Source organism: Oryzias latipes, chromosome 24, assembly GCF_002234675.1.
Source record: "Oryzias latipes chromosome 24, ASM223467v1".
Taxonomy (NCBI): domain Eukaryota; kingdom Metazoa; phylum Chordata; class Actinopteri; order Beloniformes; family Adrianichthyidae; genus Oryzias; species Oryzias latipes.
Window position 1 is genome coordinate 1,030,157 of NC_019882.2, and position 18,050 is coordinate 1,048,206.

General features: G+C 48.9%; 1 protein-coding gene and 1 non-coding gene across 2 annotated transcripts in view; both read right to left on the reverse strand.

Moving 5' to 3' along the window:
- Nucleotides 1-13,824, reverse strand: part of ift172 (intraflagellar transport 172) — a 32,913-nt gene extending 19,089 nt beyond the window's left edge. The window contains exons 1-29 of the mRNA XM_004083309.4: nt 13,691-13,824; nt 13,314-13,457; nt 11,903-12,015; nt 11,789-11,828; nt 11,351-11,416; nt 11,126-11,205; nt 10,972-11,059; nt 10,690-10,904; nt 10,486-10,609; nt 10,311-10,406; nt 9,991-10,152; nt 9,856-9,909; nt 9,670-9,773; nt 9,307-9,392; nt 8,839-8,951; nt 8,058-8,225; nt 7,807-7,943; nt 6,826-6,933; nt 6,264-6,348; nt 3,727-3,819; nt 3,549-3,626; nt 3,061-3,309; nt 2,740-2,818; nt 2,371-2,491; nt 2,064-2,208; nt 1,297-1,386; nt 1,134-1,231; nt 931-1,066; nt 193-309 (exon numbers count right to left, since the gene is read on the reverse strand). Of these exons, the coding sequence (XP_004083357.1) occupies nt 193-309; nt 931-1,066; nt 1,134-1,231; nt 1,297-1,386; nt 2,064-2,208; nt 2,371-2,491; nt 2,740-2,818; nt 3,061-3,309; nt 3,549-3,626; nt 3,727-3,819; nt 6,264-6,348; nt 6,826-6,933; nt 7,807-7,943; nt 8,058-8,225; nt 8,839-8,951; nt 9,307-9,392; nt 9,670-9,773; nt 9,856-9,909; nt 9,991-10,152; nt 10,311-10,406; nt 10,486-10,609; nt 10,690-10,904; nt 10,972-11,059; nt 11,126-11,205; nt 11,351-11,416; nt 11,789-11,828; nt 11,903-12,015; nt 13,314-13,457; nt 13,691-13,729 (3,228 nt within the window). The 5' untranslated portion in view covers nt 13,730-13,824. The remainder of the gene's footprint in view (nt 1-192; nt 310-930; nt 1,067-1,133; nt 1,232-1,296; nt 1,387-2,063; nt 2,209-2,370; nt 2,492-2,739; nt 2,819-3,060; nt 3,310-3,548; nt 3,627-3,726; nt 3,820-6,263; nt 6,349-6,825; nt 6,934-7,806; nt 7,944-8,057; nt 8,226-8,838; nt 8,952-9,306; nt 9,393-9,669; nt 9,774-9,855; nt 9,910-9,990; nt 10,153-10,310; nt 10,407-10,485; nt 10,610-10,689; nt 10,905-10,971; nt 11,060-11,125; nt 11,206-11,350; nt 11,417-11,788; nt 11,829-11,902; nt 12,016-13,313; nt 13,458-13,690) is intronic.
- A 355-nt stretch (nt 13,825-14,179) lies between these two features.
- On the reverse strand, nt 14,180-14,251 carry trnaa-ugc. The gene has a single exon. It is a non-coding gene; the product is annotated as a tRNA-Ala (tRNA).
- Nucleotides 14,252-18,050: the final 3,799 nt, after the last annotated feature.

The window sequence follows — 18,050 nt, forward strand, 5'->3', positions numbered from 1 at the left end:
TTTTTCACGAAAGGGGAGCCGTATTGAGATTTTTTTTAATCAATTTTCACATGCAGCTCTGACCGGGGTGGCAGGGGCAGAAGGGAAGAGCGAGGGGCATGTAGCAGCCAATCAGCCAGCATGGCCAGGTCAAAAGGAGGTGGCAGGGGCGAGCAGTGCTCAGAGGCTGCTCCTGGTTAAAGGACGTCCTACCCTGTATGCATCCTCCCACATGTTTTTGGCTCTGTACATCTGGACAGCAGACTTCCAGTCTTCTGCCTCCATGAAGTGAAACTCCGCCTCCGAAAACCTCAGCTCCGCCTCCAACTCCTGTCAGAAGAGAAGGTCACGCAGCAGGTTCAATCACAAAACCATCAACGTGGGGAGGGGTGTGGATGTGAACCCCGGGGTTCAGACTGAAATAAGTTCTGCCGTCTCTCAGAGTGGAAACAAAGATGCAGATTTTGAGGAAACATCAGAATAAAAGGAACCATTTCTCTGCCAAATTTACTGAAATACAAACAAGGTGAAGGTTCTCGTTGGTCGTCTTGAAGTGGAGTCACAGCCGCTGGACTTCAAATCTTTTTCCTTCAAACGTTTCCCCACTTGGCAAAAGTTTCAGGGAAGAAGATTTTGAGTCCAGTGACTCAACTTCAAAAAAAGAACTCCAAAAAATCCAACACGTTCGCTGAAATATATAAAGACTAAAGCTTAGAAACAGAAGTTTAAAGACGTCAGATGTCTTGACCGCTGGAGAACCACGTTTCCATTTCAGTCGTAAAATTGGATTTCATTCATTGATGCTTGAGTTGCTGAAAGTGAAGAAACAAACCGAAAGTCATGGTAACCTTAAAAGCCCAGTAGGACGTGGTTCTGGGGTCGTCCAGGGTTAAGATGGGACCAGCGTTTCTGTTCGGTTCACGGGGAGCTTTTTCATTCGTGGCGTCTCACCTTGGCGAGGTGAAGATGCGTCTCGGTCAGCAGGTCTGGGTAATGTTTGGCCACGAGGCGAATGACCTGGTCAAACATCTGGTTCTTCTTGTACATGGCGATAGCGAGGTCGATCTGCTTCACAGTCGTCAGCAGCCTGAAAACAGGAGATTTCTGTGAGGGGGGGGTGTGGCGTGCAGGTGTGCCTGCGGGAAGCGGATCACCTCTCGGCCTCCCTGAATCTCCCGTCCCGCTCCATCTCCTGCGCCCTGCCCACGTACAGAGCCGCGACCTCCTCCTCCGTCATGCAGGTGACCGCCAGCTGGAGACCCGACACGTCAGAAGACAGGAGCGGAGCGACTGCAGGAACTGACGTCAGACACAAACCTTGTGGACCTCCTCCCAGCGTCCCGCCGTCGTGTACATCTCAATGGCGTCCCGGACGCGGCCTCCTTTCACGAAGAGTTGTTCTGCCATCTGAAGGTCAAAAGGGCATTTTTATCAGAAATAAAGCACGTGTTTTCTGTCATTTCATGCCAGTTCACTTCACAAAAGGTCAAAAAAGAAGAAAGTACAGAGTTTTTCTGAATAAAAAGCGTCCTCCTCCTTTAATGTCTGCAGGGAGTTTCCTGCAGGAACCTGTGCTTTTTAAAGCTCAGGTGTGGACGCGTTTGCTCCTCAGACGGAGCACAGTCCGGAAACGCCATCAGTCCTCATCTGCAGGCTTTTTAGCCACATTTAACCTTTTCCACAAACACAGAAAGATTTGGGTTTAATGGCGGTGAGAGTTTTGACCGGAGGGGTTCAGATGTCAGAGGTTTCTGTAGATTCTCCTCAGAAATTCAATTCAACTTTATTTCTATGGCACGTTTGCTGCTACATCTCAATGTGCTTCCATAACAAAATAGATATTAGTAAGATAACAAATAGTAGTTAAAATAGTAAACATAGTAAAAATAATACTAATAATAAATAAATAAATAAATAAAAACAACACATACGCATCCCACAAGTACAATCAAAATCAATCAAATTAATTGTTAATAAGACTTATAAAATCAAATGAAAACATGTGGACAAGAAAAAAGCTTTACTAAATCAGAAATCAGAGGGCGGCGTTAGGTCAGAGGTCAAACATGCAGACGTCTCGTCACCTCATAGTCGCGTATGGAGGCGTAATGCTGAGCGATCTTTATGTAGTACTTGGCGGTGGATGGGTCGTCCTGTATGTCCAGGATGTGGACGGCCTTCTTCCACTGGCGGGCGGCGATGGCCGCCTCGATGGCTTTGAGGGAGTAGCTGAAAGGAGGACAGAACGCAGGTTCTCAGCATGAGGTCCAAAGGTTCCAGGAAACCTGGTCTGGTCATTCTGACGTGAAGAATCGTTTTGAACGTCCAGCCGTCAGGACACAGCGTTTGGTTCCTTGTGTGTCACGTTTCCTCCTCTCCATCCCCTCTTACCCCGCCTCGATGAAGTGGTTGATGGCGGCGTCCATCTGTTTCAGCTGGACGAGGTGGTCTCCCCAGGCGTTCTCCAGTTTCACCACCTCAGCAGGAAAGGCCGCGCGAGCCAGCTCCACCGCTGCAGGAAGGAGAAACGTTATCTCTGCTCGGCCGGACTGGACGCTGACGCTCAGCCCATCGGCCTGCTGCCCAGCAGCTCGCATCCATCTACACCCACTCCATCCTGTTCCGGCTCAACCCCCGCCCCCAGGATCCACAGAGGAAGCTCCGCTTCGGCCTCTCATGAAGGCTTTTGGACCGGGTCAAACCTGAAACCAGTGGATTCCTGCCCCTAGAGAAGAGGATGCATGGAGCATCACGCTTCACCTTTGGCGTAGGCTCCGCCTTTTCGGTACCACTCCAGAGCCCTGAGCTGGTTCCCGCTCTTCTCATACAGGTCTCCCACCTGGACAGATCGGGACAGGGTTTCATGCTGCCACAGAACCAACACTGTTGTATTTCCTAAACCAGAGATGCCCAATCCAGATCCTCAGATCTATCTGCTCTTCTTCCAGCTCATTACCTGGATCAGGTGTGTTCAGGAGACACCTGAGTCAGCCAATCAGCAGAGAGAGCTGGAAAAAAGTCAGGGGGGTGGATCTGGGGGACCAGGATTGGACCCTTTTCTGACCACAACGTCTGACTCACTCTCTCGTAAAACTCCCCCTTGACGAGGCTGGCGGCGATGGCCTCCACGGTTTCGGCGCTGCGGCTGATCTCTGGGCGGCTGATGGCCACGCGGGCGGCTTTGGTGGGCAGTCCCGCCTTCAGGTAGTGGCCGATGGCGGCGTGGAAGTCTCCCTGTCTCTCCTTCACTTCCCCAGCTTCGTTCTGCTGGCCGGTCTTCAGCAGCCACTGGTAATGGCTCGCCCGCAGGCGGTCCAGCTCTGGGTAGCCCTGCAGGTGGGGGGTGGGGTGGGGGGTGGCATTGAAGGCTTAAACTTGTACAGAAAATGTACCAGAAATGGTTAAAACTGCTGGGATGTGAGCGTTCTCCTTCAGGCTGTTTTTTACAATCCTGACAAAGACGTTTGGGACTCAAACCCTAAACACCAGTTTGTGTCCCAAAGTGAGTAGAATGAACCCGATGTAATGTTCTGTGTGAAACCCGTCTACTGCAGGACGTTCACGTCTACCTTCGCTTCAGCCAGAGCGATGGCGTCGTCCCACATGTGGAGACGTTTGTAGGTCTCTATGGCTTCATCCAACGCCCCCTGCAGGTGAAACGTCACACACAGGTGGGATAAGTCACATTTACCTGCTGCTGAAGTGATGGTGTGTTCAGGTGCAGTCTGAATAAAGAGCGTTACCCACACGCTCCACAAAGTGCATTTCTGCCAGTTTAAAGTTCTTGTCCAGCGTGGCCAGACGGGCCTGAACTTTGTAATGAGATGCTCCGTCTTCACCCTGGAGAGGACAGATTCAAGCACACGCGTGTTCATGACACTGCAGGGGAAAACATGTTTACATACACTATGTTATCCAAAGTATTGGCTCATCCATCCAGATGATCAGAATCAGGTGTCCTCATCACCTGGCCTGACCACAGGTGTATAAAATCATCAGTCAGACATTCAGACTGTTTCTACAAACATTTGTTAAAGAATGTTCCGCTCTCAGTGAATTCCAGCGTGGAACCGTCACAGGACGCCACGGACAACACATCCAGAGGTGAAATGTCCTAAATCTTCCACAGTCAGCTCTATCAGAACAATGGAAGAGTTTGGGAACAACAGCAGCTCAGCCTCCAAGTGGTCGACCACTAAACTGATGGAGAGGGGTCAGAGGATGCTGAAGGTCAAAGAGGTCACCGCCTTTCTGCAGTCAGTTGTTACAGAGCTCCAGACGTCATGTGACCTTCAGATTAGTCCAGGTCCAGCACGTAGAGAGCTTCATGGAATGGTTTTCTATGGCCGAGCAGCTGCATCCAAACACACATCACCAAGTGAATGCAAAGCGTCAATGCAGCAGTGGAAAGCACGCCGCCACTGGACGCCAAAGCAGTGAGACGCCTTCTCTGGAGAGATGAAACATGATTTTCCATCTGGTAATCTGATGGACGAGTCTGGGTTTGGAGGTTGCCAGGACAACGGTACATTTGGGACTGCATTGTACCGAGTGTTAGATTTGGGGGAGGAAGAATCATGGTGTGGGCTTGTTATTCAGTAATTGGGCTTGGTTTCTAATGCTGCATTTACACTGCAGGTCTTGATGCCCAAATCCGATTTTCTGACTATATCCGATTGTTTTGAAGACCCGCTTACATCATCTTTTAAAAGTGACCCGTATCCGATTTTTGCATTCACACTATACAATGCTGAAACTATCAAACGTAGACGTTCTCAGGACGACATAACGTAGCAGCATTTGAGCACTGACCGCACGTATTAAAAAAATTATGTGCGAGCAGGCCCTTAATAATAATAATAACAGTAATAAAACCCCTATTAGAAGATGTGCGTTGGTCCAAACGGCAAACGTTTAGCATGGCGAAACCCCCCCCTTTTTGTTGCGTTTCTTTTGTGTGACTGTGGTTGTCATGGAGGCAACGCAGCGACGGAAGGAGGCGTTGCCTTGGGCGCTCCTGAGGGGATGCGTGGGACAGGAAACAGGAGGGCTGCTCGGCCGGCTTATGTTTTGAATGAGGAAGTGTTTGCAGACGTTGTGCTAACAGTAAGATCCAAGCAAAGAAATAAACGGCTTCTAGCCTGTTCCAGAGCAACGGTGTCCCGCTTGATAAGTTACCGTTTGTGTCCCGACCGGGACCGGACCGGAAATAACAGCGGTTTCCGACTACGGTCTGAAGCCTGAGGCTGAAAGGTAACAGCTGATGGGGCTCCAGCTGTCCTCCAACAGCAAAATCAGCACAAAAGCACCTTATTAAGTCATGTGATCTCAGTTGGTGGTGTCCTGAGTTGACATCACTGACGTACGACTCGCATTTACTGGAGAATATCCGATTTGTCTTCTACATGGCACACGCTAATGCACGTATCCGATTCATATCCGATTTATTTCCACATATGAATGAGGCCTGAATCCGATCTGAGAAAATCAGAATCCATGCGCTTTTGTCCTGCTTCCACGTTTACCGGTCATATCTGATCTGTGCCACATGAGAGGAAAAAATGGGAATTGGGTCACATGAACCATGCAGAGTAAATGCGGCCTTAGTTCCAGTGAAAGGAACTCTGAATGCTTCAGGATACCAAAACATTCCGGACAATTCCATGCTCTAAACCTTGAGGGAACAGTTTGGAGCGGCCGCTTCCTCATCCCACATGACTTTGCAGCAGTGACCAAAGGTCAAAGGTCCATGAAGACATGGAGGACAAAGTCTGGTGTGATGAACTGGACAGAGTCCTGACCTGAACCCCATAGAACACCTTTGGGATGAATTACAGCAGAGACTGAGAGCCAGGCCTTCTCCACCAACATCAGTGTGTGACCTCACCAATGACCTTCTGGAAGAAAGGTCAGAAACTCCTACAAACACTCCTGAACCTTGTGGACAGCCTTTCAGAAGAGTTCAAGCTGGAACAGCTGCAAAGGTGGAGCCACATCACACTGAACTCTACGGGTTAGAAATGGGACGACATTTCAGCTCATAAGTGAGTCGAGGCAGGTGAACCAATACCTTTGGAACATGATGGATTTGATTTTCCAGGAATGAAAAATCCTTCATGTTTGTCCATTGGTTTAGCTCAGACTGCTTTCATTTCTATCTGTTCTTCCAACCAACAACTAGAACAATCCTGCAGATGAACGGAACGGCTGACTCCATCCAAACTGAAGTCTGCAGGTCACGTGACCACGGGTGGCGTGTCCCGAGCGCTCATAGGGGTACGTACGGATTCCTGGGAAACTTTGTCTGCCACGTCGCTGGTTTGTCGGAGAAATCGGACCATAGAGACGTCTCCCAGAGCGGCAAAACACCTGCGAGACGAGATGCAGAGTACAGCGGAGAGCGAGTGAGCAAAACCTCAAAGACCTTCATCAGAAGCTGAAGACCGTCTGGATGTTTTACTCTGAACTCTTTCAATTCAAAGTTTCTGAGTCCCTCATTAAGACAAACGAATCTTTCCCACATTTCAGGATGGGAGCTGCATTAGTGAATTATTGATGACAGAGAATTTCAATCTGCAGCGTCTCTATCAGATGAAAAAATGATGAAGAGGATGAAACACGGAAGACTGACTTTGATGAGGGGGAAGTTTGAGGGGGAGGTCAGACTGATGCGGGCCTCAGAGTTAAACTTTCACTGTGGGGGGGGTTATTCAGCCTCTGATCATGAGGGCACATGCTCAGCGTCCGGCTCTGTCAGACAGACGGGTTTCTTTGATGATGTAAAGGCTTCAGGTGTGGCGTTCGGCCTGCCTCTCCTCGGGTGAGCGGTGTGGGTGTGTGCTCCACCTTTCTGCGATGTGCAGCTGCTGAGCCCCCAGGGCCAGCTTGCTCAGTGTCTTCCACATGGCCTCGATCTCTGCCGACATCTCCATGGTTTCCAGAAACTCCATGGCTCTGAGGACCAAAGGCAAAAACATCATAAAGCTGGAGCCGCTGCATCAGCATCTGCTGCAGTTTCACTCCTGAAGGCTGAAGGACAGAGTGAACGCGGCCTGACGGAGCTCCGCCGTCCCGGATCAGAAACTCATTACAGGCTCTTCCTCAGACCCCCCCCGTGTCTCACCACAGGAGGGACACGACGTGATGCACTTATTCAGAGGAAACCGAAGCCTCACGCAGGACAGCGTGGATTTGACCTAAATGATGACATCACAAATGCTGCATGAAGACCGAAATCGCACCAGCTACATGGGGAACAGATGAAGAGGAGGAGGACCTTCATCCATGGTGTATTCTTTTACATCTTTATTCAGGTGTAACAGGGAGTTTGTCTCTGCAGCTACGCCCTCTCTCATCCAGGTTTCATCTCTATCTGCTCCTCCTGAAGAGCTTTGGCGCTTTTGGTGAGATGATCTCGCAGCTTTAAGTTCTTCGGCGTGAAGTTAGAAAACATTTTAATGCTGAAGAACAACAGGAACTCCAACACTGATCTCAAAACAGCTGATCAATGTTGTCCATCACTTCATGAGCTTCTGGCCGGGGAAGGAATGCAGGCAGACGGATGTCAGCATCCGTCCCCCGTCATCCGTCCCCCGTCCATCTCTCAGTCTCCACAGAAGCTCATGAAGTGATTGACACCATTGATCCAGTTTGATCACATTTCTTTTTCTCAATAGCTTTCTCTTCTGAGCTGATGGGGCTTCAGCTCCAAGGGGTTCAAACCAGGAACCAAAGAGGTGTTGGTTAGACGCTCAGCTGTCCTTAGAGAGCTGAGGAAATGCTAGAGGAGCTGCAGGAAGCTGGTGCTGCTCCAGCCTGTCTCCACACCTGATGTAGTCTCCGTCATCGATGGCGGTTCCAAACTCGATGAGGCCTTCGTCCAGTGTGTACGCCACCATGTTGGCCCCCTCCTTCACCAGGACGTTGGTTTTTCCCTCTGCCCTTTCCAACTCAGTAATGTCTCCCTAAGAAGACAGAAGAACCCTCTGGTGGTTTCATAGAGCCGTTTGGATCCATTTTTTCCATCATTTTCTGCTCTTTTTTATTTTTTAAACGCAGACGCCTCCATCCCGTCTCACCTTGACGGGGAAGGTGGTGACGCTCTCTGGACTGTCGACGCTGTACCAGATGCAGAGGTTCCTGTCGCTCTGGGCCACGACCACGTCGCTGCCGGGCACCCACTGGGCGAAGGAGCAGTAGCTCAGCAGGGTGGTCCTCGCCGAGGACTTGATGTCGTACAGGTGGAGCTGAGGAGGAAGCATTTGAACAGGAGCTTCAGACACGGAGCTGTGAGATCCACCTCCTCCTGACCGCCGTCTTTCAACCGAGTTTGTTTCTGCTAAACATGTGAAACAGGGAAAGGTCGGCAGCAGCTCCTCACTCACACTGTCACTCATAAAGGGGGGGCGGGGTCTTCATTTCAATCAACTGTATTTCAATAAATAAAGCAAACATCCCACAGGAAGCCGACTGTCTCACGCTTCCACCGCAGTTTAAAGTTTAGGCGTCTGCAACCCAAAAACTGGAGGAACTTCTTCATTAACTTCCATTATTGACTCAATTAAAACCAATTGAAATATTTATAAAAATGTAAAGATGGAAAAATATTTGAATGTGAGCTAAACATCCACAGAGAGATGATGCTTGAATATCTGACTCCTTCCGGGGTCACGGGGCCGCCAGAGCTATGGTGGGCGAAGGCTGGGGACGTCCTGGACCGGCCGCCAGCTTCAGCTTCAGCTGTGGTGGAGGACGTCTGCAGGAGGTTATGGTGACCTTTACATCATGACCTCCTGCAGACGTGTTCTGGGACACGGACCCGTCTGTCGGCACACGTGGATCTGCTCCTCCTGCCTTCACCTGCAGCTTCCGGTCTCTGAAGAGCAGGTGGTGCCCGGTTTCATTCAGCTCCAGCCAGAGAATCTTGGAGTTGTGGTTGATGGTTCCAACGTTGATGCCTTTGAGCAAGTCCACTGTAGTGGAATCCAAAGAGAGGTGGGGTGAGTTTACAGCAGCACAGTGAGAGAGGCTGATTCCGTCATGTGGAGATGTTCGTCTGCCTCAGAGGCCGGCAGGACGTTCAGCTCAGAGAAACTGAAAAAATTCGTGTCCTTCTGAAGAAACAGCTGACAAAGTCACAGCAGCAGAACTTCTTCTTGGTCATACAATTTAGCAGAAGTTCTCGTCCACTGAACTTAAAGCTGTAAAGAGAATAGCAGCTTCTCTTTACCAAACACATCTGTCATCCACGTTTCCATCACTGAAATGACTTTATTCATCAGAATTCAGGTTCCTCTGCCAGAACAACAAAGTGACAATAATTCCTACCGACAGCGATGGTCTTCATGTCGATCAGATATGCCAGCTTCTTGTTGTCTTCAAGTCCTGACCGACTGCGCTCGTTTAGTCGCACACTGGACACACAAACAGAGGGAGTTTAGAATGATGGTTGTGTAACGTCCATCCTGCAGGAACTTCTGCAGCTGCTCTGCTGCCATGAGGCTCTCAGACACTTCAGCATCTAACACCAGACTCAATGCTGCCACCTTGTGGTCGGTGCTGCAAGCACACAAACTAGTTTTTAAGATGACTGTTGGAAAGAAATCCTTCAGAATTCACTATCTGAAAGGTTTAAACTCCAAAGATTTTACATGCTGGCTCCAGACATGACGGACCTGCAGAGCTGCTGACCTGATGAGGTGGGGGTTCATGAACTCCGTCCGGACGGAGCCCAGGACGCCGTTGCTGCTGTACTCCACCAGGCTCAGCTCGCCGACGTTAAAGATCATGCAGACCTAAAAAAAAAAGACTTTCTCTTGTAAAACGAAGCAGAAAAAACATTTCACTTTTGTTTAACCGAAAAAAAAGTCAGTTTACTTTTTCGTTGTCAAAGAAGAACTTCTCGTTTCCTCCGGAACCAGACCAAGGAACCTGGAAGGGCATCAAACGGGAAGAGTGAATCCCCCTGAATGGGAACGTGAGCGGTGGGACATGGAATGGCTGTGGGATGACCTCGCTCAGCCTGTTGGTCATCAGGTCTCCCAGCAGGATGGAGTCCGAGGTGCGGGCCACCAGGAAGCGGTCCTTCCCCATGATTCTCACCTCCCCCATCTCGTAGTCGTAGTAGGAGCTGAGCACCACCCGTGTTCCTGTGGAGTAGTTCCTGACAATCACCTGCAGACAGAAGGCAAACAAATCCCTCACGTCTGTGATAACCCAAAAGGCCTGCAGCCTGCGGAGGAAGTGTCATGATCTGGGCTGCGTGGTGGTGCAGTGGTTTGAGACAAAGCCCCAAAAGACTTAGATAGTGGACAGCCAGGCATGTTGGGTACCTGGCTCAGGCTGACGTAGGTGATCTCAAATTTCTTCTTGAAGTTGATTCTCCTCCGGTAGCAGTCGAACATCTCCGCCCCCCCACACATGGTTCCCTGTCAGCACAGAACGGACAGCAGAGAAATGAGAGCAGAGTTTGAATCCACGTCGGTCTGAGGAGCAGGAAGTAGTTACGGCGCAAAGGCGCGAGCCGTCCCTCCTCCACGCCAGACTGGTGATGCTGTGAAGGTTGGAGATCTCTTTAGGCTTGGCTTCGTCCCACATGCCTCTGCTGGGAACCCAGTTGAACACCCGCAGCCTGGACGCAGACAGACGGTCGGTCTGAACACGTCTCTGAGGTAGAGTTCAGTGGAGACCCCCCCACACACACACACTGACCGGTCATGGCTGCCCAGCACCACCGTGTGCCCGCTGGGGCTGGCCGCCGCCACGTGGAACATCTTCTCCGACGGGTCTCTGCTGTAGTCGAAGGTCTGTAGGACCTGACCCTCTCGGTCGTAAACCACCACCTTCTTGTCACAGCTGCCCACCAGGAAGCTGTCTGTGCCCCAGGCCAGCGCGTAGGGGGGGCCCGGGTGCCTCACCAGCTGCCCCTGAAACACAGTCACCTCTGTGGGACCAGAACCAAGACCTTCAGAGGATCCCGGGTGGAGTCTGTACCTGAGATTCTCTGGACCCGTCGTCGCTCAGGAAGTAGCGGACAATGGTGCCATCGTGATGCCCCGACAGGACGCCGCTACCGGAGACACTGATACACAGCGGAGATGACCGAGCTGAAGCCCCCGGGGGCCACGAGCGTGAGCGCGGCGCTTACCTGGAGGTCAGAGAGACCACGAAGGACTCCGTGTTGTAGATGGTGGAGGATTTGTTGGTGAGGGTGTCAGCAAGACGCACCTGAGGAAAAGAGCGTTTTACTCTGGAAATGTTTTATTTCCTAAACTGAAACTTCACGCCATCACTTCAAAGCTTCTTCATCGTAGTAAATAAATGTGTGTCTTCCACATGAGGATGGTTTGTTAAGGATGTTGTGGCGACCTACCCGCCCGTCAGCCAGCCCGTAAACGATGCTGTGCTCCTCGGGCCAAAGCAGGCAGGTCACGAAGGTCTGCGAATAAAGGCGGGACAGAGACTTCAGGGAGGAGACTCACCATGGCTGCACGGAACGGTCCTCGCCGCTGCTGCACTCGCCTGCTCTGTGTCCTGCTAAAAGAACCACCCAAAGCAGTTTTCCCAGCATGCAGTGGTCAACCCCTCCCCCATGTGACACCACCCACTAATGCAACACTACCATCCTGGACCAGATTCGATCACCTGCAATTTAACCAGAGAAACCAAAACTCTGTGGTTCTGATCAGCTTGGACCCTTACAGCCTCTGCCAGACTAAAGTGATGCACTCTTCCTCACTAAAGTTCTGCAAAGTGGATCAGAAGTGCAGCTTGAAGACGATTGGGTTCTGGTTTCAGCGTCTCTTCTTACCGTTTGAACAAACTTGTTGCAGATGGTCTTCTTGTCTCCCCTGTGAAAGACACAGACAGCCGTCACCACCAGACGAGCAGCAAACGACAGCAGGGCGGACACCGCGGCTCGTACCAATCCTCCCCGATCTTGTAGACGAAGATGATGTTGTCGGACTGGCCGATGGCGATTTTGGTGGAGTCTGGGGAGAACGCCATGGCTGTGACGGCGTAGCTGTCCTTCCCATACTGACAAAACGGGACATTTGAAAAGTTCACTGCAGGAACGCAAACTACACCAGCAGGTTATTATCAGGGCCGGCAGAAAGACCAGGAAAGCCCCCCAGTTAGAGGGGCTTCATAAACATGCAGGAATGATGGTGAGGAGGTTACATTCAGCTGTTTTCAGACCGGCCCCCTCCAGTCTGGTCCATGCTCACGGCGCTCCCAGTGCTCTTTTAATTATGATGATGCTGTTTTTAGCCAAAATCTACAAACCTGCAGAGCAGCAGGAGTTCATCAGAAATTCACCTCTGACTGCTGGCATGGAGCAACTCTGCCCCCACTTCCCATCATCTACCCGTTTACAGTCTGCCCTGCTAGCTTACAGCGCCTCAGACCCATCCGTGCAGTTCTGATCCAGATTCCAGATCAGACCAGGAAAACAAAGACGTTCATGGATCTATTTGTCTGACAGTGAATAAATCAGAATGGGGCGGAGCAGGGAGCTTGAGGCCCCGCCCATTGTTGCCTCTACATCACAAATACAATCTTTTTTAGAATACATTTTTTCATCTGATGCTGACTCACAAAAAGTGAAATAAAGAAATAGTCAGAAATACAGTTATGAGCCTAGATTAGGTATAAATGTTGTCCATCTTCAAAAAAATGCCACGTGAACAAAAAAAAAGAACTAAAAATTAAATTTTCCTCGGAGTGGGTCTTTAATTCTGAGTTATATATTTTTTCTAATTGTTTTATTAATTTTTTAAAATTATTTTGTCTTGTCTATTTAACTGCCTGGTGTAGTTTTGAAGTGTTGTTTTTAAATATTTTATCTTAATTTGCTACATTTTTTGTTTTCCTTCTAGCCCATTTTTACTGAAAAGGTAACTCGGAGCAACATCATATAAAGTCACAACAACGCCGAAGGTGTTATGGAATTAATTCAGCCTCAATAATTAGAACTGCACACAAACTGTTTTACAAACACACACGCTTTGATTCACAACCTATTGTGATTCTGAAACATTTATTGTGTTTTTGTGAAACAGCGTGCACATTCGTGAGAAACACCTATTGCGCATGTGTGAAACGTGTGTGAATCAGATGAAACGTGTGTGCATTTCTGAATATTGAGACGAATGAACTCCATATTGTTGTTAACTGCTGTATAAATAAAGATCGATTCAAATAAACTGTAGATAAAGGAGCAACACACTAGTCTCTCTGTGAACCCTAACAGTACAGACAGTGACGTCATGAATGACCTCACAGATTAACCGTTTTTTCGGGGGGGTTTCCCACGCCGGCGGGACGTGTCTCACCTTGGGGTCCACCGGTTTGGTGGAGAACTTGTCCCTCCTCTCCCCCTGCTCGTCGTACAGCAGCACCACCCTGTCGGGGGTGCACACGGCCACCTTGTTGTTGTTCGGAGCCCACGCCAAGCACGGCAGCTTCGCCACCTTTTCCTGCGAGATGCACAAAAAACAACTAGGGCTGCTCCGACAGACTGAGGGACCGGGCGAAGCTCGTCTCATCAGTTCAGACGTTTAAAAACGCTTAACCGAGACTTCAGAGAGCTAAACCAGCGCGAGGACTCAACATTTCTCGAGTCTAATTTACAACAACCCAAACGTCGAAATATGAGTCCTTACAGCAACCCAGCTCACCAAAGCGACCATAAAGACTGCCGAAAACTCACCTGCGGTGGTAAAAGCGTCTTAATGTGCTTCAAAATCATTTTTGTGTCTAAATGACGCTTGAAGAAACCTTTTCAATCCGTTAGCATCGAGGGAGCATGACGCCCGTCTCCTTGGTTACCGTTGGGGGGGGGCGGGGAATCCTGGTGCATTTGGGTCCGTTGGAAAAAATAAACATCTCCCAGCAGACTACCTGGAAATGGGATTTCCTTTTTTTCATAATGGTCAGTTTTTATTATTTATTTATACCAAAAGCAAAAGAAGTCGTAATTTAACGCAACATGAAATCTTAAGAATGTCAAACGGTTGCACGATACTGTTGCACCCGTGTTTAATGCTAAAACGAGGAACAAGAGCTAAAAGTGCCAAGAAAAAAACGGTGATATGGTAATCCGCGAGTAAAATAAAAAAGTATGATCTATCGCGGAGTTCAAAAGTGCAACAAGTACGAGAGCAACATGGATTTACCGTGTTAAAGAAAAAACGATCCATGGAGATGCCGGGGATTGAACCCGGGGCCTCATACATGCAAAGCATGCGCTCTACCACTGAGCTACATCCCCTTCCACGGACATGATTAAGAGAAATATAGATTTTAAATGGACACATGTGCGCAATGACCTGACAGGTGTACACTATACACGCCTTAACCGTGATGCCTTCTGTACCATTTAAACTCCTATGTGTTTATGACTGTCCATTTGCCAAGTAAAATTCCTGTTTCTGTTTCTTAACTAGGACATATTTGTGCCAGTTCACAAACTGTAAATTAAAGTCCTACATTTATGAGAAAAACGTAACCCAAACCCAAATTGAAAGGTACAGCAGTGGTGCATTGGGTTCATAATTTCTGATGGGCTGTACTAACAAAGACAGAGAAATCTGTTGACATCAGGCACTCTAAGACATAAAAAACTTGTTGACGGTCCCTTGGCAGCCAGCTCGCTGCATGTCTGCATTCACACCTCGAAGAGAACAATTCTTATCAAAAGGCAAAAAACATCTTCTTTCTTTTGAAATGCGTTTGTAGTTCACTCTCTGGGTTAATACAAAGGGATTGAGATACTTGCTGTCACATTTGAACGTTTATCAGAAGAGTTATTGAGGCCGGAAGTCCGAATCTGTGAAGATCTTTCTGACTTTACCGAACTGTTTGGTCGGTCTGCTCTGCGGCTGCGCGGCCTTCACTCGATGGACTGTAGACTCACTCCGACTTTAATCTTGTACATTTACGACGTTAAATCTTGAGAAAAGAGTAGAAAATTTACGATGACTTGGGGGGAAAGTCTTAAATTTACGACTTTAAATCTCGTAATATTACTTTTTGTGGCCCTGATAGTCATAAATTTGGTGTGCTGTCTCCATCTAGCGGAGAAAATGTAGAACTACAGGAAGCATTAAGTTTCCATTTCTGAAAAGAAATTACGCACTTTTTTGAGTGATTTGATTCTTCTACTGAAAAAATAATCTGCGCATATGTTTGATACTTGATCTGCACATGCTATAAAGATTTCTAAAACAGTGTTATGTCTAATTTTTCTGATATAGTTATTTTTAATCATAGTCATGATTTTTCTAACAAAAATAATCTGCACATATTTTAGACAATTAATCTGCATGCCCTATGCTGATTCCTAAAATAGAGTTTTGTCTATTTTACATAATACATACAATAATACATAATTGATATTAAATAAAACATGTCTGTTGATGTTGTCATCAGTTCCTGACCTCTGACCTTCTGGAGTGGATGTGAGGACACGACCTCACAGTCATCAGCAGCAGCTCAGCTCCGACATGAAAATGTTCAGCAGGCAGCACTCAGCACCCCCGCCTGTCCTACTTTAGGTCTAATCTGCAGAAAAAGAACGCCTTCCTGTAATCCTGCATTCGTGTCCAACCAAAAAGTTTGATGGATTTTCTATCTAAGCATTAAACAGAAACAGACTACGAAAAAGTTTCTTTAAAAACTTCATTCAGTTTGTACAGCTTGGCCTAAATCAACTTAAACACAGTTTTCTCTAAATCAGTCTCAAACTTTATGGGATCAATTAAAAAAAAAAAATCAAAAACATATTTGAGATCAGGACAAAAGGTCCACCAGGAACCAGGGGTTCTTTGCAGAGTTCTGGTCACAGCAGCACACAGAGGTCAGAGGTCATCTCCAAAGTAGAATGTTAAGTCATGTTTAGTGTTGCTGCTTGTTGAACGTTTGAAAGCTGTCAGAACCTACATCTGGCATAGAGCTGGAGTGAAGCCCTTTCATCAGGATGTTGTGTTAACATGATGGTGTTTCTGAACTGAGCAACAAAAGAAGAAAAACAGAGAAAACAGCAAATGAAGTCCAAGAATTTTGGATTTTTCATTCTAGTTTTTCAAATGACTTTCAAACGTCACATGCATTCAGTAAAAAGGACTACAAATGAACGCATTCTGCTTTATTTTAAAGTCTTTTCTTTCAGAAACCTGCAGAGTTCTGGGAGAAACATGTTTGATATGACCCGGTTCTGACCCACAGCCAGGCGGCAGGGAGCTCAATCCTGCAGGCGTTACTGCTGAAGCTGGCGGTTCAGACAAAGCTCCTCACGGGATTAAAGACTATTTGTGTCGGAGAAGGAAAAGCTGCTGAGTCAGCGGGACGGCTGGAGACCGGACCTGTGTGGGAGAACCACCAGAACACTGCCGGAGGAGAACCACCAGAACCCTGCCGGAGGAGAACCAGAACCCAGAGGAGAACCACCAGAACCCTGCAGGATGAGAACCAGAACCCTGTAGGAAGAGAACCACCAGAACCCTATAGGAAGAGAACCACCAGAACCCTGCCGGAGGAGAACCACCAGAACCCTGCAGGAGGAGAACCACCAAAACTCTGCAGGATGAGAACCAGAACCCTCTAGGAAGAGAACCACCAGAACTCTGCCGGAGGAGAACCACCAGAACTCTGCAGGATGAGAACCAGAACCCTGTAGGAGGAGAACCACCAAAACCCTGCAGGATGATAACCAGAACCCTGTAGGAAGAGAACCACCAGAACCCTATAGGAAGAGAACCACCAGAACCCTGCCGGAGGAGAACCACCAAAACTCTGCAGGATGATAACCAGAACCCTGTAGGAAGAGAACCACCAGAACCCTATAGGAAGAGAACCACCAGAACCCTGCCGGAGGAGAACCACCAGAACCCTGCAGGATGAGAACCAGAACCCTGTAGGAAGAGAACCACCAGAACCCTATAGGAAGAGAACCACCAGAACCCTGCCGGAGGAGAACCACCAGAACCCTGCAGGAGGAGAACCACCAAAACTCTGCAGGATGAGAACCAGAACCCTCTAGGAAGAGAACCACCAGAACTCTGCCGGAGGAGAACCACCAGAACTCTGCAGGATGAGAACCAGAACCCTGTAGGAGGAGAACCACCAAAACCCTGCAGGATGATAACCAGAACCCTGTAGGAAGAGAACCACCAAAACTCTGCAGGATGAGAACCAGAACCCTCTAGGAAGAGAACCACCAGAACTCTGCAGGATGAGAACCAGAACCCTGTAGGAGGAGAACCAGAACCCTGTAGGAGGAGAACCACCAGAACCCTGCAGGAGGAGAACCACCAGAACTCTGCAGGAAGAGAACCACCAGAACTCTGCAGGATGAGAACCAGAACCCTGTAGGATGAGAACCAGAACCCTGTAGGAGGAGAACCAGAACCCTGTAGGAGGAGAACCAGAACCCTGTAGGAAGAGAACCACCGGAACTCTGCAGGAGGAGAACCAGAACCCAGAGGAGAACCACCAGAACCCTGCCGGAGGAGAACCACCAGAACTCTGCAGGAGGAGAACCAGAACCCAGAGGAGAACCACCAGAACCCTGCAGGATGAGAACCAGAACCCAGAGGAGAACCACCAGAACCCTGCAGGAGGAGAACCACCAGAACTCTGCGGGATGAGAACCAGAACCCTGTAGGAGGAGAACCACCAGAACCCTGCAGGAGGAGAACCACCAAAACTCTGCAGGATGAGAACCAGAACCCTCTAGGAAGAGAACCACCAGAACCCTGCCGGAGGAGAACCACCAGAACTCTGCAGGATGAGAACCAGAACCCTGTAGGAGGAGAACCACCAGAACCCTGCAGGAAGAGGACCACCAGAATCCTATAGGAAGAGAACCACCAGAACCCTGTAGGAAGAGAACTACCAGAACTCTGCAGGATGAAAACCACCAGAACCCTGCAGGAGGAGAACCACCAAAACTCTGCAGGATGAGAACCAGAACCCTCTAGGAAGAGAACCACCAGAACTCTGCAGGATGAGAACCAGAACCCTGTAGGAGGAGAACCAGAACCCTGTAGGAGGAGAACCACCAGAACCCT